General features: G+C 35.3%; 1 protein-coding gene across 7 annotated transcripts in view; it reads right to left on the reverse strand.

The window, feature by feature from the left end:
* The window catches only part of LOC115224732 (endothelin-converting enzyme homolog), a 154199-nt gene that overhangs the window by 2992 nt on the left and 130098 nt on the right, over positions 1-21109 (reverse strand). For all 7 annotated transcript variants that reach the window (XM_036513564.1, XM_036513561.1, XM_029795605.2 and 4 more), the window contains 10 exons: positions 19559-19707; positions 18428-18531; positions 16804-16922; positions 10785-10883; positions 8726-8803; positions 8416-8627; positions 5402-5469; positions 4850-4974; positions 3937-4002; positions 2135-2230 (listed from right to left, as the gene is read on the reverse strand). In XM_036513564.1, the coding sequence (XP_036369457.1) occupies positions 2135-2230; positions 3937-4002; positions 4850-4974; positions 5402-5469; positions 8416-8627; positions 8726-8803; positions 10785-10883; positions 16804-16922; positions 18428-18531; positions 19559-19707 (1116 nt within the window). The remainder of the gene's footprint in view (positions 1-2134; positions 2231-3936; positions 4003-4849; positions 4975-5401; positions 5470-8415; positions 8628-8725; positions 8804-10784; positions 10884-16803; positions 16923-18427; positions 18532-19558; positions 19708-21109) is intronic.

A 21109-nucleotide genomic window follows, 5' to 3' on the forward strand; every position in this document is an offset into this window, starting at 1 on the left:
TATCAGCTCCCCTCTCCACAGCACTGACATTATCCAAAGGAAAGGCAAAGGCAGATACAGCTTGGCACCTGTGATGTTGCAACTCATTTCTACAGTTGAGTGAACTGGAGCAATGTGGAATAAAGTGTCTTGCTCAAGAACACCACACATAGCCCAGTCTGGGAATTGAACACACTACCTCATGATTGTGAGCCCGACACTCTAACCACTAAGCCATGCATCTTCACATACAAGATGTCCCAAAAAACACACTTTAACTGCCGATAGTTCAATTTTCATTTCTTTTTAGATTTAACCAATTAGAAATAATGAAAGGAGCTAGACTATGCATTGAACAATGGAAATTCAACCTAAATACTAGGAGCTTGTGTTTTTTTTTATGTATATGTATTTATATTTATGTATGTATATATGTATGTGTCCTGGGCATGACTTTAAACTGCATCCGGTAGTGGGGCCCTGGTTAGGGAATTCCAGGGTTTTGAGGAGTGTGGAACCACCTCTTAGCCACTATTGTTCCCCGGTCTACTCTGACCCAGCATAGTAGCATGTCAGGGTCTCAACTATGAGTAAATGAGTATGTTATAGAAGAAACTCCAGACACAAACTTTCATTGCTCAGTGAATGCTTTGGAAAGGAAAAGTTAGGGCTGCCAACCTTACCTGCAAATCGAGGAGTGGAGCCCTTCAGATGGGTTCAGTGCCCCCTTTGATACCCTTCTGGCAACTCTAGGATAGGTGAACCTCCGTTTCCCTGTAAAGTAGTTCAACTAGAAGACAGCCACTCCAATGTAAAACCTACAGCTTGTTGGTCAATGCAGCTGTCTTAGCCTGCTGAGCCACTATAGTTGGATCTCCAAGTGTAAAGAATGGGATCAGATTGTGAGGAATGACTTTCACTTTAAAACTATTAATGTAGGCAAGAAGAAAAGCACTGCATCACTTAAGGGCATGCTACTCTTGCTCATGATCTTTGAACCCAAAGAAACTTATCATAAATGTGTGTATATATATATGTATTTATATACATGTGTGTGTATATGCATGAATGTGTGTGTATATATATATATGCATGTATGCATATGTATGTATATTCATATATGTATTTAAACATATGCATGCATATATATCTGGATATTTATATATGTATTTATTTATGCATGCATGTATAGGTTTTTATGTATTTATTTTATTTTAACAGAACCTTTCTTTAACTAATTTGCAGTAGTTATACTTTAATTCAGCATTTGCCAATGAAATAACTTTTCATTTTAGCTGTATGTTGTGTCGTCTTAAGTTTGTGCATTGTGTACTCACTTTGAATCAGATGACGAAAATATATGTAGCCCTGTCTGTTGTGGTTTTGTACCTGTTTGTGTTCCATTTGATATAAATATCCGCTATCACTCATGGAATCGATAATAGAGGCTACAGTGCAAATTTCAAGGAATCTCATATGTTGGTTAGACTCTTCATTTAAATATGTCTAACTTAGTTCGAGACTTCACCACCATAATAGTATGAAAGCAGCAGTTTTGACGGTTACACCATCATTTCCACTATGACTACCTATCAAATTTGTACATGCACAGCAAATTCTTCTGGTCCTTCACGGAATTTACAGTTGCATCCAGCTACATCAGTTTTGTTGAATTTATGACCCTTGCAGTGGTGACATTTTATACAAACAGTGCATGCTTTAAAGCAGTTGATGTAAATATGCACTGAACCGATGTTGTGCACTAATTGCTGATCTCAGCCAAGATGATTACCATCTGTGCAATCTAGTTGCTTAATGAAAAGACCATTGTCATGGGGTTAAATAAATAAAATTTATACTACAGATAGTAGGCACTTGAAGTTAAAAACTATCCTGAAGTACTTAAACACCAAATCTAAATACAGAGCTGTACAATCAGTCAAAACAGAGCCCCCACTATATGGTGGATTGACCTGCTAGGAATAACAGACAAATCTTTTTCAAATTACATCTCGCTGACCTAAAAGGCAAATTAAATAATGTACTCTTATATAAAGCTATGCCTATATAATAGATAAGATGGGCTTACTGGAACACCTTTGATTAAATGCCTGTTGGATCAGAACTGACCTGGAAGTAAACAACTACTACTTACCTGAGCAAACCCCAAGAAAAATAGCTGCTTATGAGTGAGTCCAAGTGCTGGTAGAGGTAACTCAGTCTTGTGTGTCTTCACCCAGTCTTCGTACGCCTACAATGAGATACAGTGAAGAATTAATAAGACTATATTGCAGGATGTCTATGGGGAAGAGAGGTGTATGTTGGTGTGTAGGACCAAGAAACAGACTTAGGCTTACTTAGGTAAACATTTTTGAATTTGTTAAAGAGAAGTAGAAGATAGTAGTGTCACAGTAGTGATTAAATAAGTTGATAGATCCTTCCTGAAATTCACCAACATCACTCCTGAACGGGAGCCAATGAACTTTTTCTTCTTCATAGCTCTTTTACGTTTATGTCTTTTATGTTTTAACCTGTAAACTATGTATATACTTTTGATTAACCATTGCTGTCTTTCTTTTACTTGACTTATTTCTGATTTATCCCCTCTTGTACAGTTTTCTCACAAGTTATAGTGCATTTGAGCACTATATACAAGAAGCTCATTGTTATTATTAAGATAGAGCAGAAGTGTTCGTGTGTTGGAGAAAATGCTGTCTACACACACAGAACAACAGTGCAATTTGATAGGAAACTATTAATCCAAGAGATAAAGAAACGGGTGGAGCCCACAGGCAGACAGCTTTGACAGGAGATTCAAATGCCAGACAGTTTAAAACTTTACTGATGTTAAAGGTGACAACATTACTTTCACCAAATTTTTATGAGATGAAAGCCCATTGGTAGTTGATATAGGAGAGTAGGTTATCAATAGATCAGGCTTTATGGAGACTGTACAGATGATGATTCAGGAGAGAGATAGATTCAAGGTAGTGGATGGAGTGTGTCAGTGTTAATGGCTATCTCCATTAACTGGTAGTTGTTACAACTAAGTGCATTAGGGCAAGAAATGGCAGAATCAGAGAAGTTGCCTCTCTTGGGAATGAGATAAACTATGATGTATTTCTAAAGATCAGGGAAGATTCCTGTAGAGAGGAAGTGATTGAAAAGTTACCATATTTATTTGGATATAATACACCACATATGGACTCTAAAAATTACAGCAAAATATTGCTCGTGTGTATATTATGTAAATGACTATTGTAGAAAAAGCAACAATTAATAAGATTTATTATAATTGCTGTCTAAAGAATATTGTAAAAGTCCACACACTGTAATGAAAAACAAAAAGCAAATTCAAAAGTGGCCTTTGAACCTTTGTTGATGTAGATTTACATTTAATCAACATAGTGAAAAAAGTATTTTTAAATTTCAATTTTTCAAAATATATTTTTTAATCAGTCTCTGTAAAACTGAAATGACTTTCAGGAAAATTATTTTAAACACTCCAGCCAGTATTTCATATGTAATTTATTTATTTTTTTTTTTGTTGCTAATTAGCTATTAAAAAGCTATTAAAAAGAATATTAGCACTAATATAACCATGCATTACTATACAGCTAGCTATATATCTCACCACATGTTAAATATTTAATACTCCTTGTATTTAATTTCAACATTAACTAGCTCTCTGTTTCTTGCACCATGATTATTTTTCTATTTAGCTATTTAATTTCCCATATATTAAAGAGCTTAATACTTCCAGATATTACTTCATCATCATCATCATCATCATTTAACGGCCGCTTTCCATGCTGGCATGGGTTAGCATTTTTATGTATTACATGTAACAGTTTTATGTATTTGATGTGTTAATGATAACTTAGCTAGCTAGCTGTCTATCTGTTCGGTTGTCTTACTATAGACACACATTGTTGTGGTCAGCTATGAAATACTTACATGATATGCAGATTTCAATCCACCATTGTCGGCGATATTTTCACCTAAAGTTGTTTTACCATTGATCTAGAAGAAAGAAATTATTGGACAATAATTCAATTCCACTAATATTTGAATAAATTAAAAGTGAAATTAGAAATCATTATTATTTCAGGAGGTAAGTGTTGGTGTTGCAATGGTTGTGATGTTGTATGAATGGTTATTTTGCAGTTGGAATCAGTGTAAAGTGTTATGGACATAACAAGTATTTAGTCTCATTGCTGTAGATTCTGAAATCAAAGTCTGCTCTGTATGGTTTCTGTTTAAATATTGATTCAACAATTGCTTCATTGATCCATCACATAACTCAATAAATTTAATTGATTACATTAAAATGTAACAAAATTATCAGAAAATATTGATTTTCAGTTTTTTCCCCACATTCTGACAATATAGTGTTAGACAGGTCTGCAAATTTAGATGTTTTCATTTTGGTAAAATGTGTCTCTGCTATGATTCTCTCTCTCTCTCTCTCACACACACACACACCCACACACGTTCTGTTATAACTCTAATCACATTCAGGATGTATCATTGGAATGTAAACTGTCCACAAAACTTAAACTTTTGAGTTTTTTATCTCAGAGGAATGAAAAGCAAAGTCAACCTCAGTTGGTTTTTGAACACAGAACAAAAAGATCTGTAACTAAATAGTGCAAGGCATTTTGTACAATGCTATAATGATTTTGCAACTTGACTGCTATATTTAGCAGTCATATTCCTTGAAATCACACCCTACTAACTTAGGGAAAAAAGGGACAGATTGAATATTGTAATCCTCGATATACAATAGTCATGTGGTTAGGAAACCTTTGATGCTCAAATAGGTAAAATTGTTATGACACCCCCTTCCTGTTACCCCTCAAATACTTACTGGTTCTCCATTGATCTTATAGGAACTATATTGTTTCACCATACATTCTGTTTGTTTCTGGAACCTGGCAATGGAAGCATTATTCCACCAGGGACGGAGGTTACCATATTTATCGTACTCACGACCTGAAGTTAGAGAAACAATATATATATATATACACATAGACACACAGGTGAGCAGAAAAGTCCATAGGTTGACTACAAAGTAGTGGTGCTAGAGCTCTAAAATTTTGTATGCATTAATTTCAACTCCTCTTATTAATAATTGCAGGATGGGGGTTGGATATGTGAGCCATAACAGTTGGGTGTGTGGCTAGTGGGGGTGGATGCATGGGCCACAACAGTTGGGTGGTTGGCAATGGGTGGACATTTGGCTGCAGTGGTTGGGGGATTGGTAGAGGTGGACATATGGGCCGTGGTGGTGGTGGTAATAGTGTGGGTTATGGTGGTTGTGCCAGTGAGAGGGAAGATTTAGGTGATAAAAATCTATGAAATTTTAAATATTGATAATAGAAGTGTAAGGTCAGCAGATGATGTGTACTGAAAATCTTACCTTGGTCATCAAAGCCATGAGTCAGCTCATGTCCAATCACCACACCCATGGCACCAAAGTTCAAAGACCTAAAAATAGAGTAAAAAATTTTTAAATTCAACTAAATCTTTTTCAAGGAAGAAAAAATATGCAGGTATATTCAGCAATTTCATGATATGGGGCAAGTAGGTTACATCAACCTCACTGCTCAAATAGTACTTATTTTATTGAGCCCAAAAGAATGAAAGGCAAACTTGACCTCAGCAGAATTTGAACTCAGAAGATAAAGGATGGATTAAATGCTGCAAAGCGTTTTGCCCAGCATGCTAATGATTCTGCCAGCTTGCCATCTTAACTCTTTAGCATTCAAACCGGCCATATCCAGCCAAAATATTTAACCTGTTTTATATTGAAACTGACCAGATCTTGCCTCTCACCTCAGCCCTACCATGTCATTCTAAAACTAAAAAATCACATCACTGAAATCTCTAAACTACAAGATAATGCAGGATTAATTCAAACCATTTTAAATAAACAAACATCACATTTGACAGAATAACCTGAACACTAAAGGGTTAAAGTAATTTAATATTAATAATAGTGGCAGAGTGCATGATGCACCAGAAGTGAAGCATGAAGTGATGGCAGATAATGAAGTGAGTGTTGTGAGCAACCTCTTCTTGCCCGGGCAGTGGCTGAGAACAAACATGTGCAAAAGGGGTTTATCTACCAGCCAGCAGATGGGGTAGAGAGTGCCTCAGGCTTGCACAACAAGTTCCAATCAATAGTTGAAGAGTTCCTTTTTGGAATTGTTTGCAAGCTCAAAGTAAGAGATTTTTTACACTACAAAAATAATAATTATTTCTAACACACACACCCTCTAAAGTAGACCCCAATACTTAGTATTTGAATTTTTATTTTCTGGTGTCAATAACACCTGTTAATTTCATTCAATTGCATGGCAGACATAATCCCATTATTATTCATGGTAAAACCACCACCTTCTGGCCTTTATTGGAGTTTTGTCTGTTGTCAGCTTTCAGAAGAGGTTTCTGGTTTGAGGGTGTCTTCCTTTCACCAACCACAGAAGCCCTGTAAAAAGAATAGGCACTTCCCTACTCTGCTTGCACTTGGTAAGTCGTTAAAAAAAAAGGTTCTTTTAATTTTTTTAATCGTAGTCATAATATTATCGTGGTTTCTTCATTTATGTTTTCTACAGAGAGAATGACAAATGTTGGAACCAACATGGTGAGTATACTATGCTATATCTATTAATATGGTAGCTTTACTGTTCATGGAACAGATTGATGTGATTTAACAGTTCCTGATAAGGATGAGTGAGGATCAACTGTTCTTGATAAAGGTAAGACCTACTTGTTATTTATTTATTTGTTAACCATACTGGGGAGAGTCAAGAATAAAAGAGAATGAAATTCCAGAACTTATTTTAATGTCCCTGTTAATGGAACTGGCAACATCGTCGCTAGTTTATCTTCCTCTGCTATTTGATTAAAAAATTAAAATGAAATAGCCAAATCTCACCAGAAACAACAACACTTTGAATTGACAATGGCTGTGGGTGTCAAACTTGACAGTTACTGATGCTGACCACTACATCATTTAAGGAACCTGATGTCCTAATTATTAGGACTAGTAGGACCAGGTAAGCAACGAGATATTCTGTCTAATTTAAATTTTACGTAACTGTTTATTAACTTTGTTACCTCTTATCCAGTAGACTCATCTTTGAAGATGTTCTATCCGTAAGCATCTTACGTTTTCTTCAGACATATCTTGGACTAATTTATCTCTTTTTTTTTTTTTAAGCAAAATGAGCTATTTTCAAAAGACGATTCTTTCAGGGGAAGTAAATCTGTAGTCAATAGCCTCCCTTGAAAATTGTTAGTCACGAAGATAAATGCAAGTACAAGTAAGCATAAAGGTTCTCCTGTTAGATAATGTGTTTTAATTGATTGGTTTAAAATAATATTATACAATTGTAGTTTATAATAATGGACTTATTGTTTCAGAAAGTAGTTGAAATAAATCAAAAATAGTAATTAGTTAAAAAAATAATAAAAATAGTTCTATTAATCACCATACTCATCTTCTGATTACATTACAGTTACTTTTTAATTATGCTGTTTAGAATTTATAGATAGACTTGGCTCTACTTATGAGGAATATTGCTGGTTTTTTAAAGTTCTTTTTTAACCTTTATGCTTATTACTAGATCATTCTTTCATAGCAAAATTTTACTATTGTAGCTTTTAATGAGGTTTATATTTTAAAATTGAACGACTGACACTGTAAATTTTGTCAGTTTGTTCTAAATTTCGGAGTTCCCCTTCATATATTCTATCTTGCATATCAGACAGTGGATGCCTCAATTGATGTTTCTATTTTGTTAAGTTTCTTAGGACATATACTTTTAAATAACTTGTCAATAAACATCCCTTCTATGGAGTTTGATATATATTTGTGTAGTTATGGTAATGGACTACTGATTGTGCGATCATAAGTTCAAATCCTCAGAGTAAGACATGTAAGTCTTCTTTATCTAGTTTATAGGTGCAGGCATGATTGTGTGGTTAAGTTTGCTTCTTAACTACACGGTTTCAGGTTCAATCCCACTGCACAACACCATGAAGAAATGTTTTCTACTATAGCCTGAGGTTGACCAAAGTGAAATTTGATGAATGGAAATAGGGTGACACAAAGAGACTTCCTACTCTGATGAGGCAAATTTTATCTGTTGCCCAGTTTAATATTATCACTTCACTATTGGGTATGTTTAACAGAGTTCACTTTATTGTATTAGGGGACTTGATAAAGGTTGTGGGCACTACCTTCCATCTTCTGATTAAATCAAGAAATCCATCAAGCACAACCACACTACAATATTCTTGCCATCACATTGTCTCCCCATTCTCACTACACAAACATACACCCACTTCCTTCCCTACACTGCAAGCAGACCACATTCCACCAACACCTGTTCTTCACGGATAGGTTTCTTATAAAACAATCCTTACTTGGGGAAGCTTTTATCATAAAATGGAGCTCGTAGAATTCCTGCAGGAAAGAAGATTTCATTCTTTGATGTAGTGTAATAGGCATTAACAGTTGGTGGTGTCATTGCCCAGGTATTCTTGGGTGGTTGCCTTAACTTTTCCATCATAGTTATCAAGGTAAATTTGTTGTCTCGTACGTTGTTCCAGAAATATTCTGATGCATTAATTTCCAGCTACAGTTTGAAAATAAAAAGAACAGAGATGGGTTTAAATAAGTGAAAGCATTCAAAACCGATACGAAAAAGCAGTGAAAGAAAGGTTATATACTAACCCTTTCATAAATCTTGTCCAGTTTGGTGTCATTTAAGATGTTTGGAGGAAAACCAATCTGATCAACGATAGCATTAGCCTAAAAATAGAGAAATGGACAGTGTCAATTTGTCTGTTTCCCTGTCACAACTTCTCACAAAAAGCATCAGTTTTTTGCTAGAAGTTGTGATAGGGAGGGGATTTGGTTGATTGGTTCAATGCTAGTATATTATTGGTACTTATCAAGCTAAAGGAGTAGTATATGTGGTTGCTTGTTTTACTAACAATAGAAACCAAATATCCCTCATATCCATAATCTTTTAAATTCAGTCATTAGATTGTGGCCATGCTAGAGCACTGCCTTGAAGAATTTTTAATTGAATGAATAAACCCAAGAACTTTTTTTTAAGCCTGATACTTACTTTATCAGTGTCTTTTTGCTAAACTGCTATGTTACAGGGACATAAACACACCAACACCAGTTCTTAAGTGATGGGTGGTATCAAACAAAGGCACAAAGATACACAATAAGCTACTTTCAGTGTCCATATTTCCAAATTCACCCACAAGGCTTTGGTCAGCCCAAGGCTATAGTGTAAGACATTTGCCCAAGGTGCCACACAGGGGGACTGAACCTGAAACCATGTGGTTGGGAAGCAAACTTCTTACAACACAGCCATTTTAATTAAAGGATGATTTAATGTTAAAAAAAAAATGATAGAGTGGCCATGGTTGGAAAACTCTGATGATGTCCTATTAACAGCAACAAGTTTAAGAATATGTGTACACTATCATTGTTGGAAGTAGTGACTAACAAGGATGGCATCAGGCAGGTGGGGTATCTGGATATAAAACACTGCTTTAGAAAACTCCTAAACCCATGTCAGCATGGAAAAACAAATGACAATGAGATGCAGGAATCAGACTTTAAAAAAACTGTCCATGTTGGTTTGGGACATATACAGTATCAAACTTTCTCGTTAGCTCTATACACTGTGCATTCCAGAACTGTATCATGGTAGCTATCTCTCTTAACTTCACCTCGTCATGTAAAAATATCCACCATCAGGTGAATATTTTATTCAACTATATTTTAGGATATATTTGTCCGTCTTATTCAACACAACTGTTTTTGCTGTCGTTGTTGTCATTCTTTACAGTCAGTGTATTTAACAATTGGCATGATAACTTGGTTGGTTGGATGTTTTGTTGTTTGACATGGTCATAGCTGGAACACTTTTGAACATCTGTCAGCAGAGTCAAGACTGACCTACAGCTAAACATGACATTGCTTTCACCAAAATATTTGATGACTAGACAACAATTGTGAAGTAATAAGGTGTATACATAATCATTTATACCTGTTAGAGGTGAGAACTGTGAGTAGCAAAGTGAGAAAGGTGTCTTTTTTTTTCTCCATGGGTCTAACATACATACCAAGGAGAGACAGAAAGAAAGAGAGAGATCAGCTTAAGGAATGAAACACTGTCTAGATTAGTCAAACTTTTAATGTTTGTTTCTTCTAAACAAAGATTATCTTGCAGAAGTTCAAACTGTATTGACCTCACCAGCGTGGAAGGACCTATAAGGCTTATCTATAGCCACTGACTAACCCTCCCTGTCCTCAGGCTAAATCTGTTTAAACATACAATGATAAAAGGTTCTACCACCTCAGACTGTGTGTCCTGGTGGTTGAAAAGGTCAGCAAAGATAGCCTGTGCTGGAGTTTTGCAGGGAGACAACTTAAAAAATGGTTGACAACAATGTTTGGGTAGACAACTAATGCTGTGTTGTTGTAAAGTCACATTAAACCCACTCAACCCATGCATCTCTCCTCCTCCTGTCACTTGATGTGTCTCAATTTTCTCGGTATTTTCTCCCACAACTGCAACTCTCTGAAATTTCTCTTTGTTCAAATTTTTCCTTGTAGATGACCTAGAAATTTTTAAACTGACCCTCAACCCTATCAATCCAGTAGGAAGCTTGTAACATTGTCCCTCCTTTCACTAAAACAACAATCACATGTGTACCCTCCTAGATATGGCACAGTCACACAACTTTAACAAATGGGGACATGTTACCTTATCAATTGCTGCTTTCCTTGTCTCTTCATCCATCCATGACAAATATGGAAGATTCTGTTCAAAAGCTTTTTTAATGTCATCCACCATTGATTCAGCCTAGAAAGAAGAATGGAAATTTCACAAGCATTAAAGCAAAATTAAATAATATACCACAATATTTATTTGTACAGGTGTCTATAATAGCCTTAGTGGCTAACAATATTTATTATCATCAGTTTAGAAATAGAAATTCCTAGTTCAAATCCTATTTGAGAACATAATTGTAGATATAAATATTTAATTTAAATAATTAAAGATAAATATGGAATATAATTAACAACAACTTATTACCTTGGGCATTTAATTATTAACCATTTCATTGAAAAGGTTTTCATATGGAGTGAGGATCAACAATAGTAATAGTCATAGATGTTAATACTACACACACGGGAGAGATGTATGAAATTCACTAACCACATCATCTCTCTTGTCCTCTCTCCTACATCCCTCTTAGACATAAAAAAAATCATGAATAAAGAATAGGACATCATGGCTGGTATATCTTTGACCATAGGTCTACTAGATCAGGGTTGACCTGGAGCTAAATAATGTTTAGGGTACTTTTGAGTTAATATCTGTACTGACAGAAGAGGTAAGGTTCCAGCATACAAAGTCTGTGATTTGTTATTGATTAATGATCATGACCAATTCCTTTCAGCTCCATTACTAATATTTTTTGAGAAAGTCATGAACATCACAACATTGCACACAGCCCATCTATAATCTAAACCTCTGGTTATGAATATGTCTAGATTCTAAAATATAAAACATAAAAATTATAATTTGAAGATGTCATTTTTTTGTTTTTTCAGTTCTGACATAAAAAAAAAAAAATTAGCAAAAACATAACATTTTGATATTTTTTACTTTCTAATCAAGAATTCCTTTCTTTGAAATAGGTTTTGATTTTATTTTTTAAATTCTCCAGTTTAATTTTCTAGATTGATCTTCAGTCATATGAATCACTCTCTTTAGAAACCACTCACTCTTCAAACTTTTATAATCACTAACAATCTCTCCCCACTCCCAGCCTGGCATTTATACTAATTGCTAGAATGAGAAGGGAGTAGGGATGGGGTAAGTGGAGGAAATTCAATGAGTCAAATTGATGTTATTCAAGAAATCTTTGAGAGTGAAATTATAAAGATTGTTCACCCTCTTCTCCCATAGTCAATACTTCCAAACAACCTTTGGCTAACACTCAAAATCTTTTCTCCATGAAACCTATTATTATCATTATTATTATTATTGGTTTGATTAGGCAGTGAGCTGACAGAATCATTAGTGCACTGGACAAAATTCTGAGCAGCATTTCTTTAGTCTTTATGTTCTGAGTTCAAATGCTGTTGAGGTTGACTTTAATTTTCATCTTTTTGGAGTCAAATATTGGGATGATATATATAATCAAGTAGTCTCCTCCTGCAAAATTTCAGGCTTTGTGCCTATAGAAGAAAGAATTATTATTGTTTAGGTGTTGAGTTGGCACTGAATCATAACCATGTCAGAAAAAATGTTCTGCAGCTTTTCTTCTGGCTCTGAGTTCTGAGTTCAATAAAATAAGTTCCAGTTAAGCACTAGGGTTGATGTTATTGACTTCCCCTCCCCTCAAAATTGCCAGCTTTGCACTATAATTAGAAAGAATTATTATTATTACATGTCTGATTTAGACACCAGAGCAACAATTTTGCGGTGATGGGCATAGTCGATATGACTGACCTCAATATCTGACCAGTACTTTTTGTCAACCTTGGAATGATGAAAGGCAAAAATTAGTGGGATTTAAACTCAGAATAAAAAGGACTTGAACACACAGTTCAAATCCTGCTGAGGTCAACTTTGTTTTTTTCATCCCTCTAAGGTCAATAAAATAAAGTACCAGTCAACAACTGGGGTCGATGATATCAACTACTCACCCTCTCCTTCAAAGTTGCTGGCTTTGAGCCAAAGGTGATGATGAGCTGGTAGAATTGCTAACATATTGGACAAAATGCTTAGTGGCATGTCTTCCAACTTTACTCTCTCTCTCTCTTTTACTCTTTTACTTGTTTCAGTCATTTGACTGCGGCCATGCTGGAGCACCGCCTTTAGTCAAGCAAATCGACCCCGGGACTTATTCTTTGTAAGCCCAGTACTTATTCTATCGGTCTCTTTTGCCGAACCGCTAAGTGACGGGGACGTAAACACACCAGCATCGGTTGTCAAGCAATGCTAGGGGGACAAACACACACACATACATATATATATATATATACATATACGACAGGCTTCTTTCAGTTTCCGTCTACCAAATCCACTCACAAGGCATTGGTCGGCCCAGGGCTATAGCAGAAGACACTTGCCCAAGATGCCACGCAGTGGGACTGAACCGGAGCCATGTGGTTGGTTAGCAAGCTACTTACCACACAGCCACTCCTGCACCTTTATGTTCTGAGTACAAATCCCACTGGGGTCAATTTTGCCTTTCATCCTTTCAAGGTCAATAAAACAGAGAATCAGTAAAGTACTGGATTTGAAGGTAACAACTAACTGTACAAATTTTGAGCCTTGTGCCTATAGTAGATAAATTTATTATTATAAAATGATAGTTTACATTAAAATATATACTTTCGTTTCTAAATTTAGATTCAGACTTTTGTTTACTTGGATTTTTCTTTTGTAGGTCAAGGTTAGTCCTGATCTAGAAGACCTACATCCTGGTTCTTATTCAGACAGTGCTTTTAGGATTGCATTGTTCAATGTTTCCTTCTTTTATTCTTAAGAGGGAGATTTGGCTGCTATTTCTAGCAGAGCAAGAAAGCAACTATGTAGGTAGTCTTGCATTGCTACTGTTGTCAATGTGACTCAAGTTGAGTGTTTTAACATTAATTGAACAACTTTATAATATCATCCATGGTTCATTGAATATACTCAGATGTGATCTAATTACAACTGCTTGGTCACCTAACTATTACCATTGTCAACTTAGGATATCATTATATCATTCATAATAACACATCATATCACTAGGAGACTATTCATAGCTTTCTCCCTTACTCTCTTATATGTCAATTGAGGGGTATTCATCTCCGTCTTTCTGCTTAACTCTCACTCTCCCTCTCATTTATTGATATTCAGCCACTCTTTGAACTCATGAGGCTGTGTGGGGCTATATTCCTGCATGATTAGTCAAACTATTAGAATAGCAGCCAAATTCCTCTCCTAACACACTCCTACCTAAAAGACATACTGAATTATGTAGTCCTAAATTCAGTATCCCTGTAAAAAAAACAAAAAAACTATAAGGCAGTTTCAGCTGGAATGTCTCTGATTATACCCAACAACAATAACTTTAATGAAGTCTTTCTCCTCTCTTCACACCAGTAACTGTAATTTTCACTGGACCTACTTATATTATAAATTGTTATCTCACTTAGGCAATCCCTATATTATGGGTTTACATGAACAAAGACTGAATCACTGCACATATACAAGAATCTTACACCACAAGCTCGCTATATACAACTTGACCCCTTCTTGTGTCACATCCTCTCCACACAAAACTACAAACTGTCACAACATCTAATCATATCTTATGTTACTCTCTCAGCTTGTAAAACCTCAGGCATACAGATAATCTATACCTCCTTTGCACCAGCTAGTTACATGTGCTCAGTCTTACTGCCCATACAAAACACTTCACCGAACCTTCTTCTTGATCCCTCTGGAATTTCCTTATTACCCAGGTTTTTTCCTGCAGACATTGACCTACAGACATCATCAGAATGTCTGTAGGTCAATGAAAGCCTGTAAAGGTCACTGGCACCTCCACCCCCTAATTGATATTAACCTTTCAATCAATACACCACCACTGCTACTACAGTCAGCCTCCCTACTATATCCTGTTTGAATGGTTTAGGAGGAACCATTCAACTGTAAAACCTCTATCAAACAGTTTAGGCTGCAATATCAAGTATTTCAAGAATCTATTAACCTTTCCTTCATAAGAACAGAAAAAATGTCAAAAGTTTTAATGAAAGTGAAAAATTTACATTACAACAGGTAAGTTAGATTACAGCAGATATTGAATATATATATATATATATATATATATATATATATATATATATATATATAGTATTTCAGCAAACTGAATGTATCTATACATATACACACATGCATTCACAAATTGTATTACAACAGATATTTTCTGTTTACAGACACAGATTGTATTATAGCAAATGTTGTGTGTGTGTATACATACCTATATATATATATATATATTATATATATATATATACACACACATACATACACAGCTTATATTAAAGTAGATATTGAAAATATATATATATATATATATATAAACACACACACACACATGTAAAAACCTCCTTCGGTTATGAATGACCATGCGATTGCACCTAAAAAGTTGTCCTCCAAGGCACAAGTTGGGGCAGGTTGTTTATGGAAGACCAGCAGCCACCCATGCATACCAGCCTCCTGTCTTCACGACACTGATGTTATCTAAGGGAAAGGCAAATACAGCTTAGTACCAGTGATGTCGCAACTCAATTCAACAGCTGAGTGAACTGGAGCAATATAAAATAAAGGTTCAGTCCCACGGCGTGGCACCTTGAGCAAGTGTCTTCTACTATAGCCTTGGGCCAACAAAGGCCTTGTGAGTGGATTTGGTAGACAGAAACTGAAAGAAGCCCATCATATGTGTGTGTGTGTGTATGTGTAGGGTTGTGTGTTTGTGTGTGTCCCCACTTGACAACTGATGTTGGTGTTTATGTCCCTGTAACTTAGTGGTTCGGCAAATGAGACCGATAGAATAAGTACTAGGCTTACAAAGAATAAATCCTGGGGTCAATTTGTTTGACTAAAGGCGTTGCTCCAGCATGGCTGCAGTCAAATGACTGAAACAAATAAAAGAACACACACACACACACACATTTTAAAGAAACATTTCAACATTTATGGAATCTCACAATTATAATTTGCAGAAGTGTATATCAACTTGAATGAGAACCCACAATAATTACTGGTATATATTTTATCAACCTAGTATGAAAATTAGAAAGTTAAGTGAGATTTGAACACAATGAAAGGAAATGAATCTATATGTTGTAATACAACCGAAACACTCTACATTTACACTGCCACTCACTAAATATCTCTCAGCGTGTGTCTACTTTGTCTTTTTACTTTCAGTTTGTTGTTTAACCCAAGGTAAGTCTTGATCTGTCAAACCTAAGACATTCCACTTGTGACCACTTTGTCTCTTATTCAAACATAATTGGTCTTGCTGCAGAAAGACAAACTGTAAGTATATTATATACTATATTACAGAAATATATAATTATTTTATATTCACTTGCCATGCTAGAATGAGTCTCTACTGGGGTCCACTGCTCTCAATACTGATTCGAGATCAAGTGTAGCTTGTAAGTTTCATTTTTGGTTTAGTTTCTACAGCTGGATTCCCTTCCTATCACCAAACACTTAACAGAATGTACTGGATGCATTTTATGACAGCACCAGCACTTTAGATATTGTAATGTCCTTGGCAAAACAAGGCGGAAGGGTCCTCTTGATTCCTCTGCTTTCTCCACTCATTCCCATATAACTTTATAGAGTAATATTGGATGTCTTTTATTGTGGTGCCAGCATGAGAGGGTTGCTTTGTACAGTGTAAATGTACAGAGTACTGACTACTTTAAGACATGTACAGTCACTCAAGATAATGCAACTGAAGTAGTGAATAGGAAATAGAGATTATTGACAGAGGAAAAGTCAAGATGGGTAAATAAGGCAACAAGAGCAAGAAGGGGTTAGGGAATGAAGGGGTAGTATATACTGCACTACAGAGTATTTGTATAAATATTTTAGTCATTGCTATAAGTTTAAACAGATATAATCACCTTGTCTGTATATACAATATATTTAAGAACAGAAGTAATTTAAAACTGTAAGAGTATAGGAAATGACAACTTACCTTTTCTTTACTGTCTCCTTTGAAAGTCTCTTGTACAAACATTGCACCTAAGGCATAACCTAGTACTGAATCAGTATCCATAACACAATACTGCCACATATCAATATTTCCTTTTGTACCTGCATGGAACAATGATACATTTAATACACACATGCACATAACACATATACTCAACATCAGTTATTAAAATTTATGCTGAAAGAGCATTACCGTCTTGGCAGAATCATTACAGCTTTGAACAAAAGTGTTTGAACAAATATTTTATTACAGCTCTTTTACATTCTGACTTGGAATCCTGCTAAGGTGAACTTACTTTGCCTTTCATCCTTCCTCTAATCCGAGAGGCCTTGCAGCTATGTTACATTGGAAGAGGGCAGTAGAATCAGGGTAGCAACAGCAAATATGATGTTTCAAGTTTTTACTATATTTAATAGCATAAAAGACACATAGCCACATTAGACATGCTCAGTTTCAGCAGTGCATATTCAAAGTACAAAGTTTTCAGTGCCATAAAGCATATAATATAGGACAAAGTTCACATATAAGACCTGGGGTGAATGATGGGGGGGAGGGGTGTTCATATATGCCATCAAATATGGTACTTAAATTTTTAATTTCAGCTGCACCAGTTATATATTGGTATTGATCAAATATCTGACCGATTCTGTCAAGATAGAACTGTGGCCATGTTAGTTCCACAAATATTACTGCTAATATTCTTGGGAGAGGTATTTTTGTCACAGCATGGCACTCTCACTGATTCATATTTCCTCTAAAACATGGGGGTCTCTCAGTATCAGGCACTGGTCCTTATTTTACTAAGCCTGGAAGGATGAAAGTTTAACTCAGGTGGGAACTGAACTGAAAACATAAAGGAATTTAACTAAACACTGCCATATATGTTGTCTACTGTTCTACTGATTCTGACAATCCTTCTACTACAACACTAATGAATGCTTACTTAGATTAATTAACTAATAAGTTTTAGTTTCCCATCAAAACAAACTTTATGCAATTGATGAAGCAAAATGAATAGGCGAATAATAAGGGTTTCAAAGTTTGGGACAAGGCCATCAATTTCAGGGGAGTGGGTAAGTTGATTACATTGACCATAGTACTCAACTGGTACTTATTTTATTGACCCCAAAAGGACGACAGGCAAAGTTGACCTCAGTGGAATTTGAACTCGGAATGTGAGTAAGAACAAAATGCCACTAAGCATTTTGCCTGGGGTGCTAATGATGTTGCCAACTTGCCACCTTAATGATAATAATTATCATAACAAAACATGAAAATATATTTTAAAATGTATTTAACCTCGTTTGGATTTATGTTAGTTAGGGTTCATCTGCAATGAATAAACTAGAAAGGTCATTCAGTGATTCAAAATTTGTGTAGTGATCAGTAGTCAGTTAAGTAGGTATTTAATTAGTTATTTTCATTTTTATCACCTGTAATCCAAGATTCACTAAGTCTGAATACAAGACAAGTATAATTGGAATATCATTAGTTATAGATCTGTTGGAGGACTGTTTTAGGGCTGAACAACAACAAAACACAGCATGTGTAATATTTTCAAATAAATACATGACCACCACCATATAGTGGCTGCCATAGTCCTTACCTGACACACTTTTAGTGAGAATATCCCTGGCATCACGGAATGGTGTAGAAAGATAATTTGTTAACGTGCGTACAACCCGCCATATTAAGTAATTATTCAGGATTCTGAGAAATAATAAACACATTAAGTAATGTATAGTTATAATAATAATAATAGTTTTATACATAACAATAGTTTTAAATGTCCTGGAGTGTAGGATGATGTGTGAACAGTGTAACTGGGATGACTGTGTAATGTGTGTTGAGTGTAGCTGATGTGGCGAAATGCTAAATGTAATATAACTGGAGTGACTGCATGCTGTGCGTTGAGTGTAGGTGGGGTGACTGCATGCTGTGTGTTGAGTGTAACAAATGAATCATCAAAAGCTTTATACCAGTGTTTCACAACCTATTTTTCCCCAGGCCCCACTATAACTTTCCACAAAAATGTATGCCTCACCAGTGGTTGGGAAAAAAACATTATTTTTAATATTTTATCACAATTATTTAATACAAAAGAATCTACCAGTAACTCTTTTATTAAATACTAAGTACAAAAAAGTATCATTATTGATTAAGAAAGAAAAAAAAGTGAAACACTTTAAATGAGAACCTTGTGCCTGGTGACTACAGCAGATTTCCTTGATTCAATGAGACAATTTTATTAGCTTCAGCCATAGCATCAAAATACCACTATACTGTAGCAAACAGTCTTTACTCAGTATGCTTGGCTGGGCTGAGTATAAGTGTTGGTATCATGATAAGATGCACCCTATATACTCTGTAAAGTGGTTGGCTATATGAAGAGCATCATGCCACAGAAGCCAAGCTAAATTACACAAGCACCTAGTCTTTGAGAGCTGTAGCTTCCAGTTAGGTAATTTAAACTGTAATGACCTATACAACCTATGCCATAGTGGTGGTGGAGCTGAATGATATCAAGCTGTTTCCACTCAATCATACCCTAACATTCATTTCTCCCCTTTTATCATCCCTATTATGCTGTCCACACTTAGGCCCAGCACTATTCAGTTGTGGTCGTTTCTCTCCTGAATATCATAACTAAAATGTGTGGGATTAAATGACAACAGTGAAAATTATTAGAGAGGGATAAAGTATAGCAGGAAGTAAGTGAAATATCAACTGTGCCTACCTTTTACTGTTAGTATCATTTAGCATGTTTTCAAGCAGATGATGCAGCTTACTGAGGAACTCCGGAGCAAAGACAACCACCTCTTCCGAACTGTCAATGTCGATGTTGACCACAGAGAAACGCTCATTTAGGTACTTCTGCCAATTGATCTATTTAAAGCAGATAAAATTTGATATTTAATACAACAGTTTTAAAAGCAACAGTAGTGTGTGTATATAATTAATAATAATAATAATAATAATAACCTAAGGGAAATAAATTATGTGGGTTAATGACATGAATTTAGATAAATATGTTAGGGGATTATATACTAAATGATTTTTACAGAAAATTTTGAGCTGTTAATTTTGTGCTTGTCTAGTGACAATAATTTTAAGAAATTAAATAATTTTGTATGTCTTGAATTTTCTTTGAATGCTTTGACAAGTTTTACTGATTAGCAGTTGAGTGATGGGATTTTTGCAAAACAAAAAAGGAGGGGATAGGGGAAGCCTGCTAGACATGTTTGTGGAATACTCAGCCACTTACATAACAAATACAGTGAGCAGGTATTTGTCAAAATATATGTCAAAATAAATGGATATCCATTAACTTTTACTCTCTCTCTCTCCCACTCCCTATCTACTTATATGAACACACACACACACACACATACCTACATACACACATGGATATAGACACAGATACATATATAGACATATACATTTATAATGTCATAATATGTCATTGTATTTTAAACGTGTACAGCAAACAAAAGTAAGGATTAGTCAATACTTGTGCTAAAAGTAACATTTTTAAAAATTTCTATTAAAGCTGAATATTTTCTCATGTCCATTATTTAGTTATAAAAGACTTCATTTTATTCAAAAGATGAGTAAATATCTGATTGCTTGAAGTATATGTTATGATCACAATAGGTTAATAACTCAATTTTAATAGAATGTTTATACACATGCAACAGGTTGGGTGCAATTTTACTGTTTCTAGGAAGTCAAGCCATCACAGTGATGTTCCCCCATGATACAACCGTTTTATTTGAATCAAAGTGCCTGGTTGGTTTACCAGAGATAGTTGGAAATAATATCTGTGAGACTGCCTTTTTATTTGCTGTCAGTTGCACACACATCTTAATAGTGTAGCATCAAAAGCTTCTGCTGTCACCACACAAGGTTTTGCAATTGATGCTAAGAAGAATCTGATGTAATTAATTAATGAATATCTATTGTTGCCAGAAAATATACACAATAATACACCTATTGTTTGTGACAATGTGTACGTCAGTATTATTATGGTAACAACTCTATAGCTTTAATTAGTTGCCATTTAATCACATGATTAATAATTAATATCCTTAGCCTACTTTCTTCTCTCTAGTCCAGCCAACCTACTGACAGCATGTCCACTATCCCAGCCCACCCAACTAAATCTGTCCAGTTGTTTCTTCTGAGGACTGCGGACCCACGTTTTTTTCCCCAGCACTCAATTATTACAAATATTCAGAATTGACCATCAACCCAATCAATCTTGCGAATCTTAAAAAGGCTTGATGAT

Source organism: Octopus sinensis, linkage group LG26 (genome assembly GCF_006345805.1).
Source record: "Octopus sinensis linkage group LG26, ASM634580v1, whole genome shotgun sequence".
NCBI classification, from domain to species: domain Eukaryota; kingdom Metazoa; phylum Mollusca; class Cephalopoda; order Octopoda; family Octopodidae; genus Octopus; species Octopus sinensis.